The sequence below is a fragment of the Triticum urartu genome, chromosome 6, assembly GCF_003073215.2.
Source record: "Triticum urartu cultivar G1812 chromosome 6, Tu2.1, whole genome shotgun sequence".
NCBI classification, from domain to species: Eukaryota; Viridiplantae; Streptophyta; class Magnoliopsida; order Poales; family Poaceae; genus Triticum; species Triticum urartu.
This window is the reverse complement of record NC_053027.1, coordinates 37,853,064-37,871,177: the sequence shown is the minus strand read 5'-3', so window position 1 is coordinate 37,871,177 and position 18,114 is coordinate 37,853,064. Positions and strand designations below refer to the sequence as shown.

Below are 18,114 nucleotides of genomic sequence, written 5' to 3'. Positions count from 1 at the left end.
TAAGGAGCCACGCATGCCCATGACAAAACCTCCACCCATTGCGTTGCCACCACCTCCAGCAAGCCAACAGTCCGTCGCCCGCTCACAACACCCCACCCCCACGCCAGAGTAAGTCGCGACACCACAACCGTCCCAAGGTCACCACCCTAGGTTCCGAGCCCCCCTACCACGGGGGCCTGTCCCCTTTGGGAATGAGGCCCACTAGCACCGCAGATGAGGCCGGCGACAGTGATGGCAAGGGTGATGAAGTAAGAGCCCAACCGCGGCTAGGGTTTGGAGCCCTTGGGTCTCCGGAGGAAACGGCATGGGAGCGAGATGAAGCGATTTCTTACTTCTGCTTGCATAAAGATCCTCCAGTTTCTTGACAGTGCTTATAAGGAAAAGGATGTGTGATGCATGCTATCATCGGCGTTTTATTGTGTTTATATAAAAACAGGACATTTATTTATATCAAATTGGTGTTGCCTGCCTTATCGTTTGTACATACTGACTGAGCTACTGATACCTTTTGAGCTCTGCTAAAATTATGTTTTAACAGAAATGTGCTTTGTAAGTTGTTGTAACTAACTTAACATGCTTATAAGGAAAAGGATGTATGATGCATGCTATCATCGGCGTTTTATTGTGTTTATATAAAAACAGGACATTTATTTATATCAAATTGGTGTTGCCTGCCTTATCGTTTGTACATACTGACTGAGCTACTGATACCTTTTGAGCTCTGCTAAAATTATGTTTTAACAGAAATGTGCTTTGTAAGTTGTTGTAACTAACTTAACAGTGCTTATAAGGAAAAGGATGTATGATGCATGCTATCATCGGCGTTTTATTGTGTTTATATAAAAACAGGACATTTATTTATATCAAATTGGTGTTGCCTGCCTTATCGTTTGTACATACTGACTGAGCTACTGATACCTTTTGAGCTCTGCTAAAATTATGTTTTAACAGAAATGTACTTTGTAAGTTGTTGTAACTAACTTAACACCTCATCCATAAAAAAAACACCTTCGCCTCCCCACAACCGGAGTGAAAAAGAAGTTGGAGAAGTGGGGTATCGATCCCCATACCTCTCGCATGCTAAGCGAGCGCTCTACCATCTGAGCTACATCCCCATTATGTTGATGTAGCACCTCACACCTTTCATTACTTCGGTAGCATACGCACTACATATATTTCCCGGCCTGGCCTGCGTTTTCCCGACTTCCGCAACGCAATGGACTCTGCTTCCGCTTCTGCGTCCTCGTCGGAGGCGGAGGAGGAGCCCGGGCGCGCTCCGCCGCCGCGCATGACCACGGTCTCGCGCCACTACTTCGGCGGCGCCTCTGCCGAGAGCGACCACGACCTCCGCGTCGACATCGTCGAGGTTCGTCCGTCTCAGCTCGTGGATGCAGCTCAGCCGTTCGGCGAAATGCGTCTGCCACCAGGACTGGTGCACGGATGTCTTCCAGCGATAATGCTATCTTTCTTCAATTTGACTGCCTTGACAAACTGCATGCTTATCAACCGGTGTGCAGAACATAGAGGAGGATTACGGGATGTTCGTCTGGCCATGCAGCGTCATCCTCGCGGAATACGTGTGGCAGCAGAGGCCGCGCTTCTCCCGCTCCAGAGTTGTCGAGGTACTAATCATCCTTCAGATTCTCTACAGAACAAGTTCCAGTGCTTAACATAGGGTACTTCTCCATGCTTGAGCTTTGAAAAGGTCCTTATTCTCTGCGTCGGTGCAATTCACATTCCTTTGTCGTGAGTTTTTTTGTGTTTGTTTGGATGGAACAGCTATTTTTCCATTCTGCAACTTGAAATTTCTCGGCATTGCAAGTGTCGTTCTTATTTTTCATTTTTTGTTCCGCAATAAAAGGATTTATTGATTATTTTTATGCTTTTCTGATTCGTGTCTATGGCTTACAGCTTGGTGCGGGAACCTCGCTACCGGGTTTAGTAGCTGCAAAAGTTGGAGCAGATGTTACGCTGACAGACATTGCACATAATGCAGAAGTTAGCTCAACCCCATCCCGGCTAGACCTTCATTTAGTTTTCAGTAGTACTTATTGATGACTCAATGCTTATAGCTTTCCGCTTTCGTTGGCAATGAGCAGGTACTGGACAATATACGGCAAATATGCAGTCTCAATAACGCCAACTGCACGGTAAGCTTTGATCTGAAGTTATTTGTTACAGGTTGCATCCTTCGAAAGCAGCTCTACTTTGTGCAAGTAGTAACTCATACTTAACCATGCAGGTACTGGGACTTACCTGGGGAGATTGGGATGAACCTGTGTTTGATTTGCACCCTGATATTATTCTTGGAGCCGATGTGCTTTATGATTCAGCAAGTAAGCTACTCATCTACTCCGATTGACTTGCATTCTTGTCGCTTTGGCTGAGCTACGTAAGTAACATGCCGCTGCATCTATTTTGGTTAGAATTTGACGATCTCTTCGCGACGGTTACCTTCCTCCTGGAAAATTCTCCTGGGGCAGTGTTCATCACCACATACCACAATCGCAGGTTCCAAGAAATTCTTCAGCCTTCTCCACTTGATAAAATTCCTGGGAGCTACTGCCCTAATATATTGGCTCGATTCTTTTGCGCAGTGGTCATCACTTGATTGAATTTTTGATGGTGAAGTGGGGTTTGAAATGTTTGAAGCTTCTGGATGGTTTCTCTTTCCTTCCCTCGTGCAAGGCTGAATCACTACAGGGAAATATTCAGCTAGTGGAGATCACACTTGAGAAGGAAAAACCAAAATGATCTTCAGGTAATGAGGGCGTATTAACTTCCATGTTATTGATCTGATAAAAATAATGCTGCATCTGGTGTTCAGGATGGCTCTTTTTCTTCATGTGTTCCAGCCTTACAGGAGTTGTATGACAGCACAGACAACAAGGACCTGGCAATGGGTTGTTTGGGCCTTCACTGCACATGACTGTACATTAGGTATAACTCAAGAAGCTCATGAAATCATCCACAAGGAATTTAGTCTGAAAGGATTTGTTTATTTGAAGGGAAACATTCTCGTTTTTTCGGGTTTCGTCATTAATTGAACCAAGCAATAGCTTTGGCAAGCAAAAACACAATCTTTCTGTAGGCCCAACTGATCATAATCACAAATGTGCATTGCTTGTACATTCATTGGTTGAAGCATTGCCTTGTTTAAATTCATGAATCCACCTTCATCCATGTGTTTCGGGGTTGTTCCTCTCGAATAGTACAATAATCTGATGTGAACCCTGTATGCTTAAATCTGGAGGAGCTTTTGTTTCAATAGACGATAGAAAATGTGTTGGTAGTTGTCTCTGGAAGTATTGTGATTTCATAGCATATGTAGAACAAACAATTAAGGAGAACAGGAGGGGAGAAGAAAGGAAGTCGGAAACCAGGTAGAATTACAAATGAATGAACTGTTCTGCCTCCGAACTCCCGACAGAAGAAATTAAGCGAACCTCATACAATGTTTGTATCAAACTAACATTCATTTCGCAAGCATTGTCTGTGGGGAGACCATCAAGCTATACAGTCACAGAGTCAAGCACATAAGCTCTCTATGAACTTCAAATGATTTCAATTCCAAAGCTTGTTCTGCAGCTCGGTAGACTATTAAGTTTGAAACTATCAGAATAATGCATCCACTAAATTGTCAGAAAAGCCAACAGGCTCAGCTTCAATATCATGTTGGTAAAGATGCAGTTATCTGGAGCTGGCTCTCCGACTCTAAAAAAAGAATGGCATCTGTGTGCGAGGATCAGGCCAAGAGACCTGAGCTCCGGCTCTGAATTGAACGATGAATACACAATTGGCCAGCATGAATTCCTTCTGCAGAAATAAAAAACGAATCAGATGTGCATGCACATGCGACAAAAAACGATGCAAGAAAATAGGGTTCGTTATGAGCATTTCAATGAAATTGATAAGCATGCATCAACTCAAATTCCGGAAACACGCTCGTCCAAGTTCATCGCTGTCTTGGAAAGCAAAAGGGTGTAAAATTACCACTGACTACCTTTTGGTGTCAGCAGATTCCTCTCAAGTTCTTGTACTCCTCAAAGCTAAGAAATTTATCCTTCACTTTGAGCCAGTCAGCTGGTTTCTGCATGAAGATTGCTATGTATCCTTCTCTGTCGGCCTACAAATGAAAAGGAAAAACCATGTACTGGTCAGAATATGGTAAAGATTGTCGCAGAAGTCAAGGAAGGAGCGGAAATTTGAGGGATTGGGTGGGTGAAGCATTTGGGTTAAATCATTGCGGGAAAGTACGCCTTATGCATCTTACGTTCTAAATCAAATTTCTCCTTAACTAATGAAATATTCAAGTCTCTTTCTGTGTTTCAGAAAAAAGGAATACAGTAAACAAAGCAAACAAATGTGCACAATCAAAAATGTTGTTTGAATCCACAGACTCTCTTGTCTCTTCACAGGCAAGGTTTCATCAGGCACTTCTGGATAAAACATGAAATACTTCAACAGAGGTAATGGAATAATATATATTACAAAAGTGCAAGCTTATCCATGTTAAACTGATTTTTTTTACTAGAAACATGTTAAACTGAAATTCGACAAGATATTCCTCTCAAGGTTGCACTCATGTTTCGGTGCTACTCAGTAGTCAGTACTCACTTGGGAACAACACCGACGGTGAGCTTACAAACAAAAACTAACTTAAACATCTCTCCGATACGCATGGATCATAAAGGCTGGACCAGAAAACTATCTTCAGTAAGAGACAATCGGTAGCAGTACCAACCAACTAGAAAAATATAGGTGGTTCAATTTATGCATGTAGGCGTCACCATTGCTACGATATGCCACCGACAGCGACAAGCCACACTAATAACAAAGCATCAAAAGTGTCCTTCTGATATAGGTACTTACAGAGGTATTAAGCAGATCAGGCTGTTTCATCAATCTATCATTAATCTCCAAAAGCTGCCCTTTCACGCAACACCTAGGGAAATTGAACGTAGACAACACTTCAGTGTAAAAATACTATGACACTGGGCATAATCAATTGCGAGATCTAGCGGACCAACCTCACCACAAAAGTTTTATCCTTTGTGCAGACTTTACATAATGCTGAATTTTCTTGCAAATGTTGTGCATTCTGTAATAGAAAGCAGACATCAAATAATTCTGCTAATTAATCAATTAAACAAAGAACATACATCAACTCCAATTACCCTTTTGCGTTTCCCTGTGACTTTTATCTCACTGCGATCTGTCTTCCCAACATTGAAGTCAATAGCAGTTATTCCCCCTTCCTCTTTCAGTGCAACATGAGCTGGAGCTAAACCAACCACGCACAACCTAAAGTTTTAAAAGGAACATATAAGAAACCAAAGAGAATAAATTTCCTTCCTAATCACCAGTATAAATACGCTAAGTAAAAAAAGAATTATTGCCATGTGTGGACTAGAGTTGCATTAGAAATAAGGAAGCGACACTAGAACAATGTATCTATCAAAGACAAAGATCCCTATATTGATATTAATTATGCATACATTGAGCAACTTTTTTTCTACTGCCTAGAAATAACCAAGCTTCAGATAGAACTAGTGAATATGCAAAGTTCACCGGAAGACCATTTATTGTCTCCGATCATGAGAAAGCCAATTTTGACCTGTTGAAAGCCTACTGTTTAAGTTCTCAAATGAAAAATAAAATAAAATAAGCCTACCCGTTTGGATGGCGGTACACGTACTGGTCATGTCCTGGGTTGAGATAATCTGCCAAGAAACGAGAAGAGATGAATTGGACGGCTGAAAGTAGAGTTCACGAATTAAGTTCAACCATTTTGGTTACATTTGTCATTGCAATACTCTGTTAACTAAAATTACAGCACCAGAATGCAGAGCGCGCACACAGACACACAAAATATGTTTGGATTTTCTTAAGATATTTTTCAGGAAAGAACAAAAAAAAGCGCACCATGCATAGGGCAGAGATTGAATGAATTCTCTGATTGAAAATTTAGTACGTAGCTGATACTCTCACAAAAAGTGTGTAAATGTGATCAGTGCACACCCAATAGTTCAACATATGCACAAACAATCAATTCAGTAAGCACTGCAGAAAGACTAGAGCTTCCGGCGCCAAATTACAAAAGCAAGCTCCACTTCAGAAGCGAGAATCTAATAAGAACAGAGCTCTAAGCTCAAAATCTTATAGGTACAACAGTAAAGAGGGCGTAGCAAAGGCGGGGTCTTTCTTTTACCGGCGGCGAAGTAGCGCGCGAAGTTGGCCTCGACGGCGGAGGGCGGGGTCGCCGGGAGGCTCCCGGCGTCGGGCGCGATGAGGGCCCGCGTCTCCTCGTCGAACGAGGCGGCGTCCCGCGGCGCGTGCCCGCCGACCTGGGGCGCGCATGCCGCCGCGTCCTCTCCCGCCATCCGAGCCGCTAGCTGCTGGCTCCTCCGTCCGGCGGCCGCAGCGTGGAGGTGGGGGAGATGGCGTCCGGCGGCGCGGTTTGTGCGCGCGTGGGCAGAGGCTGGAGTGGGAGTAGCGTGGTGGGCTTGGGTTTGTGCGCCGGGCGTTCGTCTGGGCGACTCGTGGGCTGGGCCGTTCGCATAGGCCGGGCCTCCAGCGAAAATGAACGAGGCCGCGTCAAGGGACACCTCGGGTCGTCTCCGGCGCTGGCCGACTCGCCGGCGGGGACCATAAGCAGAGCTGAGCTGAAACTGGAGGGTGTCCACCTCCAGCAATGGAGGAACAAGATTGATTGGTTCTGAGTTCTGACCAACTGACAATGAGATCATCGGTAAGAAAAGGAACCTTTTATTTTGCATGCGTCATCATGATGATACATCAGTGTTCCACTTACACCACACACAAAAGTATGATCAAACAACATGAAAAACTCATGTGATCCTGTGATGACTCGAACAAATAAGAAAAAATGGACTCCTGTGGTGACAGCAAATTGCATGCTTGCTATGCTCTTGTCTATTACCCCCGTCCCAAATTAGTTGTGTCCGGATACATTTGTATCTAGACAAATCTAAGACAACTAATTCGGGGCGGAGGGCGTATATTTGAATATATGGGATCCTTTTGGCTACTGGTGACCTGACAAGCTTGCCAGCTCCTCCTTTGTCAGCGCCGACGGGGCGACCTCAATCTGCTCCACCATGAAACCGGCCTCCTGGCACGCTGTCTTCAGGAGCTCCGCCTGCGCATCGCCGTCTGGGCACAGGGCCACCACCGCGCCCCCACTGCCCGTGAACTTCGACGCGGCGCCGACGCTCCTCGCTACCTCAACCATCTTTATGTTCACCTCACCTAGTGCGTCGTCTCCAAACATTTTCCTGCGATCAATCGTGCACGGCTATTTAACTAACTTGCTGTCCAGAAAAGATTCATAAATACAGTATATGCCATGAGTTAACAAGGCTGTTTTCTAAGCCTTGTTGGCATCTGCCTCACCTCCGCAGATCAAAGTTCTTGTTCATAAGCCTCGCGAGCTCGGTATAATTCTTCTGCAACAACACATTGTGGCCATCATACGCGAGCTGCGCGACTTCTTTCATGGATGATATTATGAACTCGTCTCCGTCGAGCCACCTTTGCCTGACGCTGCTGTGGACCTAATCAGTGAGACAAGGTTCAAATGCAGACATCAGCAAGATTGCTCAAGCAAAAAAAATAAAAGGGTGTGATTTAAACTCAGCTTGAACAAACCTTGCCAGAGTCACTCGGGTTCTCGGCGTAGATGAGATACAGAGGGGGGAGCAGATCAACTTCCAGCGGCGTGTACACTCCATGACCCAGCTTATCCATATGCTCCTGGCTAAAATCCTGAGAAGCAAAACACAAAATCAAAAGATTCAGCAAAACAGAGCAACAGGTGAAGGTGAACATGGTTGCATATATATGGCTGCCACGCATTATACCATGTAGACAAGGCCGCCGTAGACCTGCGCGACGCGGTCCTGGAGCCCGGCGACGATCCCGAGCTCCTTCTCGGCGTTGAGGATGAGGCTGGGCCTGACCTCGACCCCGATCCTGTCCCTGACGCCGTAGAAATCCAGGAGGCAGCTCAGCGCGGCGCAGACGATGGCGCTGGAGCCGGAGAGCCCGGCCTGTTGGCAGCAGAGGAGACAACAAACCAACTCTCAACGGCCAGCGTTGGAAAAGCGTAAATCTTTGGGGGATCTGAGGGAGGGAGGGTGTGGGGGACCTCCCCGGCATGACGAAAGTACGGACGGATGGATCTGAGGGACGGGGGTGGGACCTGGCGGGGAATGTTGGTGTCGTACGACAGCGCGAAGTTCTTGTCCTCCAGGGCGATCCCGCTGTGCTTGCAGTGGTCGTGGAAGACCCTGCAGATCGCCAGCAGCAGCCGCACGCCGCCGTAGTAGCCGCCGCCGTCCAGGCGCTCCACCTACAGAAGGATCGATGGGAATTTATAGAGAGATTGGTCGATCTGGAAAAATCTGACGCCGATTAATCTGGAAGAACAGAGATTGGCGCTTACGAGGGCGGGGAGCGAGGGGAAGGCGACGAGGTCGTGGCGCGGGTGGGGCTGGACGAGGAGGTCGTCGGAGGCGCGGAGGCGGACGGTGGCCCAGAGCCCCGCGACGGCGAAGGAGACGGCGCGGCCGCCGTACACGTCGCTGGGGTTGCCGAGGAGGCCCACGCGCGCGTACGCCCTGCGCTCCATCTCCATCTCCTCCTTCTCCATCACCACCACCATCACGGACGCCTATCGCCGCCGCCGGGCCGGTGGGATGGCGGGGGGTGGACTGATTAATAATGGCCGGATAACAGCGTCAGCTGAGAGCACAAGGGCCCAGTCGTGGTCACTCGTTTCCGTTTTGGACACAGGCGTTGTTGCTCTCGCCCGCTGGATTCTGGCACGCCGCCGCTGGAGCGTAATTAATATCCAGGGGTTGGGTTGGGCTAACCGGATAACGGCGTCAGCTAAGCAAGGCGTCAGGTTGAGGTTGAGGTTGGTCAGTGGTCACACGCCACCGCTTTTCCTTTTCGGAAGCCAATGCCGCACGAGTCGAGTGTACTGTACCCGCTGGACTTTGGCAGACTGCTCTACAATCTCTGGAGGAAGCCTCCGTTCTACTCCCTCTGTTTCCTCCGTTTCAAAATAGATGACCCGACTTTGTATGCATATACTAAGGGTCTATTTGGTTTCAAATAAGTCATCAACTTATAAAGTCAAAAAGTGAAAAAATGGCTTACTTTATCAAACAGACCTAACTTATAAGTTACCCTAATTTATAAGTCATAAGTTGTTTCACCCCAACTTAAAACTTATAAGTCACTCCCTTTTTGCGTGGGTCCCACCACTTTTACATAAAAAACAAGGTAGGAATGTGTGGTCAGGTGACTTATAAGTCAGGTGACAACCAAACAGACATGACTTATAAGTCACTGTTTTAAGTCACCTGACTTATAAGTCAGGTGACTTATTGAAACCAAACATGCTCTAATCTCTCTGTCCCTCTCAATTATACACTCCCTTCCTAAGTACTTCCTCCATTTCAAATTGCTCGTCGTGGTTTTAGTTCAAAACAGTTTTAGTATAAAGTTGAGAGTATGACAATAGCGTATTTTATTTTTATGCTGCGTATGTGCCGGCATGACATGTGGGTCATAGCTAGCTGCATGTTTGACCAGTCCTTGCCGATGTGTACAGGGGCAGAATCCTTTGGTCACGGCGTGCATGTACTAGAAAATAAAACTACTCGGAGCATAGGCGAGCTGAACGTACGTTTAAGTTCTCTAAACTTAGCTCTGGTATTCGGTTTTTTCTTTTTTTGAGTTATTCTAGACTTTTCAAGTTCAACGATGTTTATTTAGTGGAAGGAGATCTTTTCGTCGACTACTAAGCGGCTATGATGACTTTCGTCAATCTCAAGATGTTATGTCGGTTCAGTATCTCAAAGGTGTTCATACAGATATGATGTGTGTACATATGCTCATACGGATAAGTGTATGTGAGTATCTGTGGTTGTATTGTGTTTAAAATAAATAGAATATGCAATTAACTGATTATTTACTGCTCCTTTTCCCAGAATCGCAAGTGACATTTCACGGTGATCGCCATGTTCAATTTTGACTATGATTTTCGCATGTACTACATCTACAAACAAGTACATAGAGGAAAAAAATATTTTACAACACAAAATACCTTTGCAGAAGTACATATTGTCATTCGAAGTTGTACATTGAAGACCGCGAAACTTTGAGTATGCCTTGCATAGAGGGAGGGAGTTTTGTGCTGCAAGGGCAGGACGGAGGGGGTGGGGCGGGGGCGACCAGGTCGTGGTGCGGTGGGGTTGGACAAGGAACTCAGTGGAGGGACACATTGTCATATCCAGAGGAACCCTGGATTACTCCGTTGGAAATATCTATGCTTTCTCGATTTGTCGTATCTCTATCGTTGGCAGTGTCACTCTAGGAGTTATGGTCTCTCTCTTTTTCTTGTCAGGTCGAGATCATGGAGAGTCAGCATCACAAATAGGGGTGGAGGCCCAGCTCCATTTTTATTCAAATTAAACAAAAAGAGTGACAACGTAAGTTTTTTTAGTACAGTGACAATGTAAGGTACCCCGCAAAAAAAACCCTATAAGGTTAAGGTGTTCAGCTATCATGTGGGTATACAATTTCAGCCAAACAGTAAGATACAGTGCACTCAGCCAGCCAAACATAGACAAAAATATCAATGCAAAGCTGGAAGAATCTGTGTACATATAATTTTACCTAAATGGCCTTTAATAGCGATTAATTAAATCTTAGGCACTTTCAAAACTTACCACAAGCGGTCGCGCGCAGTTCTTTCCTTTTTTTTTCACCTTTGTGCACAAACACTGCCGGGAAAACCATCTCGCAAGGACGACACTACTGTAAATGGTAAAATATGAAGAAATAAGTAAAGTATCATCGAAAGCATCCTAAAAGTGACCATACCCAAAATCCAACACGCTACGGACCATGTCGGCAACGATGAGACACCACAACGACCATCTAATGTTAAACCAAATAAATTGCACATGCATGAAAATCAATTGGAGCGCGAATGGAGCTATGCCATCAATTTGTCGCAATGACTATTTCTTTTTCATTCTTTTTGAAACACAGGACAAACGCAGATGCCCACATACATACACATACTGAGCTGAAACAATATCTTGAGACTGATGAACTCACTAAGGACGCCTTCGTAGTCGACGGGAACGTCTTCTCTCACTAAATGAACATCGCCTGAATGATTAAAATAAATTTAGAAAAAATACGAGCATTAGTGCCAAGTTTAGGACTTAACTCTAATAGGCTGGTTGCACCACGAGAACCACAGTTCGTGAGGTAGCCAATGGTGATCCTATTTAGCGCATAGGTCAGGAAATGACGAGGTATCGCAAACCCCCACCATTTTATGCTATGTTTTTCCTTTCTGTTTTTTCCATTTTCGTTCTTTCTTTTCTTTCTAGATTTAGATTTTTTTTCTTCTTTTCCATTAATTTTTTGGTCCGGATTTTTTGTTCCAAAATTCGAAAAAATTCTAAATTAATTGTTTAATATTAGCAAACTTTAAAAAAGGGTGAAAATATCTGAATTCGTAAGAAAAATTGAAATTTATGAACATTTTAGAATCCATGAACACTTTTTGAATATAGGGAAATATTTTCGTAATTGGTAAATATTTTTTGAAGTCTATACATTTTTAAAAAAATTCATGATTTTTTTGAATTCATGAATATGTTTCCCAATTTAGGGGTAATTTTTAATTTAACAGGCGGTTTTTGAATCGATGAACCTTTTTTTGAACTTTGTGAACAATTATTGAGTTCGTGAAATCAATGTTTTAAACCCATGAGCATATTCAAATTTTGCAAACTTTTTCGAATTTATCAACATTTATTGGAAATCTTGATTTAAAAAGAAATGCTATAGTAGCGATATTTAGGTAAAACCGACTTCAAACAAGTCTAGTTTCTTCAAGAAACTAAAAACTAATTTCATGCCAGGAAAAAAATAACCTAGTAAGTGAGCTGGCCTAATAGCATGCACCAACGTCTGCGTTTGCTCCCTGTCCAATGCGGTATTGTACTGCTCCCTCTGTCCGAAAAAACTTGTCCCAAACTTGTCCATCAAATAGATGTATCTAGCACTAACTTGATGCTAGATACATACATTTGCAGGACAAGCTTTTCGGGACGGAGGGAGTACAAAATACAGATTGCCGGCTATGTGCCGCCCGAAGCATGGCCCGCAACTAGCCTAGTGGTCAAGCCCAGTTACGACATGGTCTTCTCATGCTTTCGTCATGTATTTTTTTATATATATTTTCAAAGTAAAATACATATATATATCATGAAAGTAAATATAGTAAATGTAGTGTAAAATGACCACGCGTCTTTTAGAAAATGTGTCTAACATCCAAATAAAGTATGAACATCTTAAAAATGTGCATGGACATTTAGGAAAATGTTATATGATCTAAACAAACTCTTTGTGTAATTCCAAAAGAAAAAAAATTGTACCATTAAAAAGATGTACACTACATTTAGAAAAATGTTCACACATTACAAGCCAAATGTGTCTGATATTTTTAAGAAATTGCTTCTACAATGTGAAAAAAATGTAAAAATAGTTTCAAAAAACCTTTCATATCATGCAAAAATTGTTTGGATCTATATTTGAAAAAAATGTGTACCACCTATTAAGAAAAATGTGAAATCATGTATTTAATTTTTTTAATATATATTATAAAGATTTTACATATATAAAAAATATACAATATGTATGAAAAAAGACATTAAAACATATGTTTTTGCAAAAATGCAGACAGAATGTACAACGGTTATGAAACATGTTTCAACGTGTATTCAAAAAATGTTCAAAATAATTATTCAGACCTATTAATCATGTATTTAAAAATGTTAAACTTGTTTAAGAAAATGATTAGATGTATATGGAAAATTACAATATGTATGAAAAAAGGCATGAAAAACAATATTATAAAAAATAATAATCATGTATTTGAGATATGTGAAACGTGTATAAAAAATGTTTTGTATACAAAAAAGTATAATTTGTATGGAAAAGTTTAATATATGTTGAACAAAAAAATGAAAATAAAATAAAAACCCAGTAAAAACCGAAGAAAAAACAAACAAAACCTAAGATACCTGAAGAGAAAAATGATAAAGAACAAGAAAAATGAAAACAGGAAACCCCGAGCAGAACTGTAATACAAACACTGGAAGAACAAAACAAAATACGAAAATCAGGGTGCTCATAGCGCTCGCAGGTCACGACCTAGTCGTTCGCATGTCCGCTCGTTTCGGTCACTCGCTACACTCGTTCAATTCTCTCAGTCGCAAGCTCCCTTGTGTTTTGTTTTCCCGCTTGAAAGGACCCATGTCTCGGTCGCTCGCTTGCTCGCTAAAGTTCTCTTTTTTTTTTTGCGGGTGACTAAAGTACTCTCTTTTAAGTAGTAGTACTCCCTCTGTAAACTAATATAATAACGTTTAGATCACTACTTTAGTATTTTAAATGCTTTTATATTAGTTTACGGAGGGAGTACTTGCTAATGTTTGCGAGATTGTGCGAAAAAAAAACTGCTAGTTCAAGCGATTGGCTATGTTATTCTTGTCAATTTTAAAAAGTTTATGAGTTTAAAAAATGTTCTTGGGATTATAAAATAATCATGAATTTACAAAAATGTTCATGAATGTGAAAAATGTCAGTGAATTTGCAAAATGTTCACAAATTAAAAAAATCTTTGTGGATCTAAAAAATGTTTATGTTCTTTACAAAATGGTAAAGAATTTTATAAAAATATTTATGAATGTAATAATGTTTTCACTCCTTTGACTGCAACCTGTAAGTTGTTCTTTCACCTGCACCAGGCCACGAGCTCTTGGTCTTTGTCCAGGACAAAGATATCACAATGGTGGAATAAGAAAGTGTACGCTGGCGATCGAAACAAAGGAAAGATCAAGGCGAAGATGATACCTGGGGTCAAATAAGATGGCCTATTTAATAAATGTTCATGAAAAAACATTCGAAAAATGAAAATATGTTTGTGGATTTAAAAATAAAAACCATTGTTAATTTTAAAATGGTCAGTAATTTAAAAACTGCTCGCTAATTTTTAAAAAATGTGAATATGAAACAAATGTTAACATGTTATTTTTAGAAAGTGAAAAGAGGAAAAATAACCAAGTAATGAAAAAAAAATAAAGAAAGGGGTAAAATGGAATAAAACCGGCGAAAAACACAGAGAGAGAAAACCAAGAAAACCCAAGCAAAAAAATGATGAAACTAGAAGTTTCCCAAAGTTGAAAACCCCCACCTACAATGCATTCTCTACATGGGCCGGCCTGTTATGCTCTAGTGTGTGCACTGTCTACCACTAAGGCACTATTTGAGGCTTAATTTGCTAAAAAAAATTGAGGACTTGATCACCGAATAGGATTACCGCGCAACATTATTTCATTTCCCCATTGCCACTTCATACCATAAAGCTCAACCGTTTTCCCTCCGACGAGCACTTGCGGTACCGACCACTGCTTCGACTATGTTCCATCTCCGGTAGCGTGGGCTCCTTCCCTGCAGATTCTACTTCCATTTTTTGACTGTGGTGCATTGTCATCTACTCGTTCTCCATCGACCACAGCTCGATCCAAATGCAACTTTTACTCTCCACGGGCATCGATGCTAACCCCTCCACTAGCTGAGGCAGTTTGCTTTATTTTGCAAAGATAAAAAAAAAATCAAGCTTGGTGTCAGCGGCACACACCACTTCTGCAGTTGGGTTGGACAGTGGGCCACAAATCTCGGCCTCGGCCTGCTCAAGAGATAGGGCTGCCACTACAAATACGAGAGATTGCCTGGAGGCTATTCTAAAAAGAAAAGATTGCTTGGAGGCTGCCTTGGAATGGAAAGGCGGCTCCCGCCGAGAACCTGGCTTGATTACTCTGTTCATTGTCTTCTTCTCTCTTCTGCCTTGTAATTCACGACTTGTAGCCAGAACAATGGTGATTGAGTAAATATAGTATACTGGGATCTTAACACTTGTTTACGGAAGCTTGCCATTTCCCTCGGTTGTTGTACCCTGGCGAAGTGATCGCCAGCATAAGAACATTAGGCTGCCGATCAGCACTAGCATGTACTCCCTTCGTTTCTAAATATAAGTCTTTTTAAAGATTCCATTACATACTATATATAAATGTATATAGATATATTTTAGAATGTAGATTCACTTATTTTGCTCTGTATGTACTTCGTAGTGGAATCTTTAAAAAGACTTATATTTAGAAACGGAGGGAGTAGTTGGTATGTTAATGGATAGGGTGGCAAATTTTATCAAAATGGCATGGCACAAAGGAGATATACTCTCTTCGTTTCAAATTACTTGTCGCAGATATGGATTACTTACTCCGTTTCAAATTACTTGTCGCAGGTATGGATGTACATCCATACCCGCGGCAAGTAATTTGGAACTGAGGGAGTACATGCTAGAATTCAAGATTGTTGACTTATCATCCATAAAGATGACCATCTTCGATTATTGCCTAAAGAACCTGCAAACACTTACGAACAGTGACAAAACAGAACTCCAAACAAAGCGCTTAGCTCCCCCGTGTCCTACAAGTGCACATGGTTAGTTATATGTATTCACAAATTAAGAGTACTGAATCCATGAGGAATTGAGTAATGCCTGCAAAATGTTTGTTGATCGTCGATCCGAAGCAACATAGTAGTGTAACTTATAACAAAGGAATAATCAAACTACACCAACTAAAGTCTCTGTTAAATTGTGATCCAAATTCTAGTACCGTATTGGACTAGACGTAGTACATATGGTGTGTGCCTTTTGCGTTGGTACCGACGCGTATAAGTACAACTCGTTTACTTGTCCTACAAGGACTCCTATGTGTTGCCCCTCATATATACCCCATGTAGTCGCATCTCAGATGGCCTGTCGTTTCGTGCTTGTAATACTCCTCCTTATAGTGATTGCGCCTTCGTGCGTCCGTGGTTTTCTCCCGCAAGGGTTTCCACGTAAAAATCCGTGTCTTTTTGTCTCGTTTATTTCTCGTTATTATCTAACAAGTGGTATACAAAGCTGAGGTTACAGATACGGGATTTGAGACGGGAGATTAGGGTTAAATCGTGTGTGCCACCGCATGTCCAAGCAATCCGTTAATCCGAGGCAGATCGATTTCTCCTACTGCCATTAAAACCGAGACCGACAAGAGTTCCTACGCGAAGCAGTTGTCCGTCTCCAGATCAAGTTGAGATTGATCGGTGCAAGCTTCAAGTCCCAAGGCCTCTCACTTTCCGCTACCTCAGGTCAAGCCTATCGAAGGGCGCTGCTTCTCCCGAGGAAAATCAAGGCAACAGTGATGTACTACTTTGTCAGGCTGGTTGTAATGGGGAGTATCATATACTAATATCATGCATATGATACTAGTGTATGATACTACCTCGCTAATGCATAGTATCTTATATTAGTATCATGTAGTACTTTATTTATTGTCATGCATGACACATAGTAGCATAACATTTATTATGATACGGTATCATGATATGATACTCAACCCTCTCTTTCTTCATTTAATTCTATGACACATCATCAAAATTGCCTAGTTGGCATGCATGATACTAACTATGATACTACCATTACGACCACTAGTACTACCTCACGTGAAGGCTACAGCAGTACAGGAGTACTAGTACTAGTTGGTTGATCCTTGCTTCGTCCACTACGAAACAATTACCAGGTGCTATCTGTTTTATTCCGGTTCTTTGCTCGCATATTAAATTCTGTCAAGAATTATTCTACTCCGACTTGTACTACTTTGTGCACAGATTTGTTCGACTCATGGCATCCACGAAGTACGATTTTCCGCTGCTGGATCGTGACACAAGGTTTACCCTATGGCAAGTCAAGATGCAGGCGTTGTTGGCACAGGCCGACTATGATGTAGCACTGGATAGTTTTGGGAAGAACCGAATTGAGGACTGGACTGCTGAGGAGAAAAGAATTGATTGTAAGGCTTTGTCACAAATTCAACTTCATTTGCATAATAATATTTTGTAGGAAGTTTTGAGCGAGAAAACTGCCGCCGCTCTATGGTTAAAGCTGGAAGGGATTTGCATGACTAAAGATCTCACCAGCAAGATGCATCTGAAGCAAAAATTATTCCTGCACAGGTTACCCGAGGGAGGTAATGTTTTGAATCATATTTCGGAATTTAAAGAGATCATATCTGATCTAGCTGCAATGGAGGTTAAGTATGAAGAGGAAGATACTGCTCTAATGTTACTTTGTTCACTGCCAAGTTCTTATACCAATTTTAGAGACACCATATTATATAGTCGTGATACTCTCACACTTAATGAAGTTTATGAAGCTTTGAACTCTAAGGAGAAGATGAAATTAATGGTGCCTCATGATGGTTCAAGTTCATCCCAAGCCGAGGGATTATCTGTTCGTGGCAGGACAAAGGAGAAGAACTCCAATAATGGGAACAGAGGCAAAAGTAAAAACGGCTACAGGGGCCGGTCGCAATCCAGAGACAAGAAGTATTGCAGGTATTGCAAGAGTGACGGGCATGACATCTCTGAGTGTTTCAAGTTGCAGAATAAAGAAAAGAGGAAAGGTAACAAACAAGGTGAAAATTCTGCTAACGTTGCTCGTGATGATAGTTCCGATGATGCTTTTGTCGTTATTGCTGGATGTGCTGAGACCAATGATGAGTGGGTACTTGACACCGCATGCACTTTTCATATGTGTCCACATAGAGATTGGTTTAATACTTTTGATTCCACTACTTTTGCTGGTTCCGTTTTGGGTTTTGATAATTCATCATGCAAGATTGAAGGGATAGGTTCTATTCGAATCAAGATGTTTGATGGCATAATCAGAACTTTGACAGATGTTCGGTATATTCCGAAGATGAAGAGAGATCTTATCTCTGTTAGTGCCCTTGATGCAAAGGGGTACAAGTATTCAGGTGGAGATAGTGTTTTGAAGGTCACCAAAGGCTCCCTTGTTGTGATGAAAGGTGACTTAAGTTCGACCAATGGTCTTTATTACCTTCGAGGTTCTACCGTTTTAGGTAACGCTACTCCGGTTGTTTCAAAGAATTC

General features: G+C 42.3%; 3 protein-coding genes and 1 non-coding gene across 6 annotated transcripts; 1 reads left to right on the top strand and 3 right to left on the bottom strand.

Moving 5' to 3' along the window:
• Nucleotides 1-1,042: 1,042 nt before the first annotated feature.
• TRNAA-AGC lies at nt 1,043-1,115 on the bottom strand. Its single transcript has one exon. It is a non-coding gene; the product is annotated as a tRNA-Ala (tRNA).
• A 60-nt stretch (nt 1,116-1,175) lies between these two features.
• Nucleotides 1,176-3,135, top strand: LOC125512647 (histone-arginine methyltransferase METTL23-like). Of its 3 annotated transcripts, none has more exons than XM_048677745.1 (8): nt 1,176-1,366; nt 1,518-1,622; nt 1,912-1,998; nt 2,100-2,150; nt 2,243-2,336; nt 2,427-2,511; nt 2,598-2,761; nt 2,864-3,135. In XM_048677745.1, exons 1-7 carry the CDS (start codon nt 1,217-1,219, stop codon nt 2,752-2,754), a joined length of 729 nt encoding a protein of 242 aa, XP_048533702.1. In that variant the 5' UTR covers nt 1,176-1,216; the 3' UTR covers nt 2,755-2,761; nt 2,864-3,135. The 3 variants fall into 3 exon arrangements, with proteins under 3 accessions (XP_048533702.1, XP_048533701.1, XP_048533700.1); XM_048677744.1 differs by having other exon boundaries at nt 2,828-3,135; XM_048677743.1 differs by having other exon boundaries at nt 1,178-1,366; nt 2,856-3,135.
• A 225-nt stretch (nt 3,136-3,360) lies between these two features.
• LOC125512646 lies at nt 3,361-6,779 on the bottom strand. The gene is made up of 7 exons (XM_048677742.1): nt 6,212-6,779; nt 5,675-5,723; nt 5,178-5,304; nt 5,031-5,101; nt 4,873-4,945; nt 4,004-4,126; nt 3,361-3,816 (listed from the first exon to the last, which is right to left on the bottom strand). Exons 1-6 carry the CDS (start codon nt 6,777-6,779, stop codon nt 4,013-4,015), a joined length of 1,002 nt encoding a protein of 333 aa, XP_048533699.1. The 3' UTR covers nt 3,361-3,816; nt 4,004-4,012.
• On the bottom strand, nt 6,753-8,848 carry LOC125512645 (probable glucuronokinase 2). The gene is made up of 6 exons (XM_048677740.1): nt 8,468-8,848; nt 8,225-8,374; nt 7,884-8,072; nt 7,672-7,788; nt 7,417-7,577; nt 6,753-7,298 (listed from the first exon to the last, which is right to left on the bottom strand). Exons 1-6 carry the CDS (start codon nt 8,684-8,686, stop codon nt 7,049-7,051), a joined length of 1,086 nt encoding a protein of 361 aa, XP_048533697.1. The 5' UTR covers nt 8,687-8,848; the 3' UTR covers nt 6,753-7,048.
• Nucleotides 8,849-18,114: the final 9,266 nt, after the last annotated feature.

Excerpts from the sequence above, each read along its gene's own strand:
- LOC125512647 (XM_048677745.1), top strand. The coding sequence starts at position 1,217 with ATGGACTCTGCTTCCGCTTCTGCGTCCTCGTCGGAGGCGGAGGAGGAG. Across the intron at positions 1,623-1,911 it reads CCCGCTCCAGAGTTGTCGAG|CTTGGTGCGGGAACCTCGCT; the intron begins GTACTAATCATC and ends TATGGCTTACAG. Across the intron at positions 2,337-2,426 it reads TGTGCTTTATGATTCAGCAA|AATTTGACGATCTCTTCGCG; the intron begins GTAAGCTACTCA and ends TATTTTGGTTAG.
- LOC125512646 (XM_048677742.1), bottom strand. The coding sequence starts at position 6,779 with ATGCAAAATAAAAGGTTCCTTTTCTTACCGATGATCTCATTGTCAGTT. Across the intron at positions 4,946-5,030 it reads GATAAAACTTTTGTGGTGAG|GTGTTGCGTGAAAGGGCAGC; the intron begins GTTGGTCCGCTA and ends CAATTTCCCTAG. Across the intron at positions 4,127-4,872 it reads CTGATCTGCTTAATACCTCT|GCCGACAGAGAAGGATACAT; the intron begins GTAAGTACCTAT and ends TTTCATTTGTAG.
- LOC125512645 (XM_048677740.1), bottom strand. The coding sequence starts at position 8,686 with ATGGTGGTGGTGATGGAGAAGGAGGAGATGGAGATGGAGCGCAGGGCG. Across the intron at positions 8,375-8,467 it reads TCCCCTCGCTCCCCGCCCTC|GTGGAGCGCCTGGACGGCGG; the intron begins GTAAGCGCCAAT and ends ATCCTTCTGTAG. Across the intron at positions 7,789-7,883 it reads ACGGCGGCCTTGTCTACATG|GATTTTAGCCAGGAGCATAT; the intron begins GTATAATGCGTG and ends TTTGCTTCTCAG.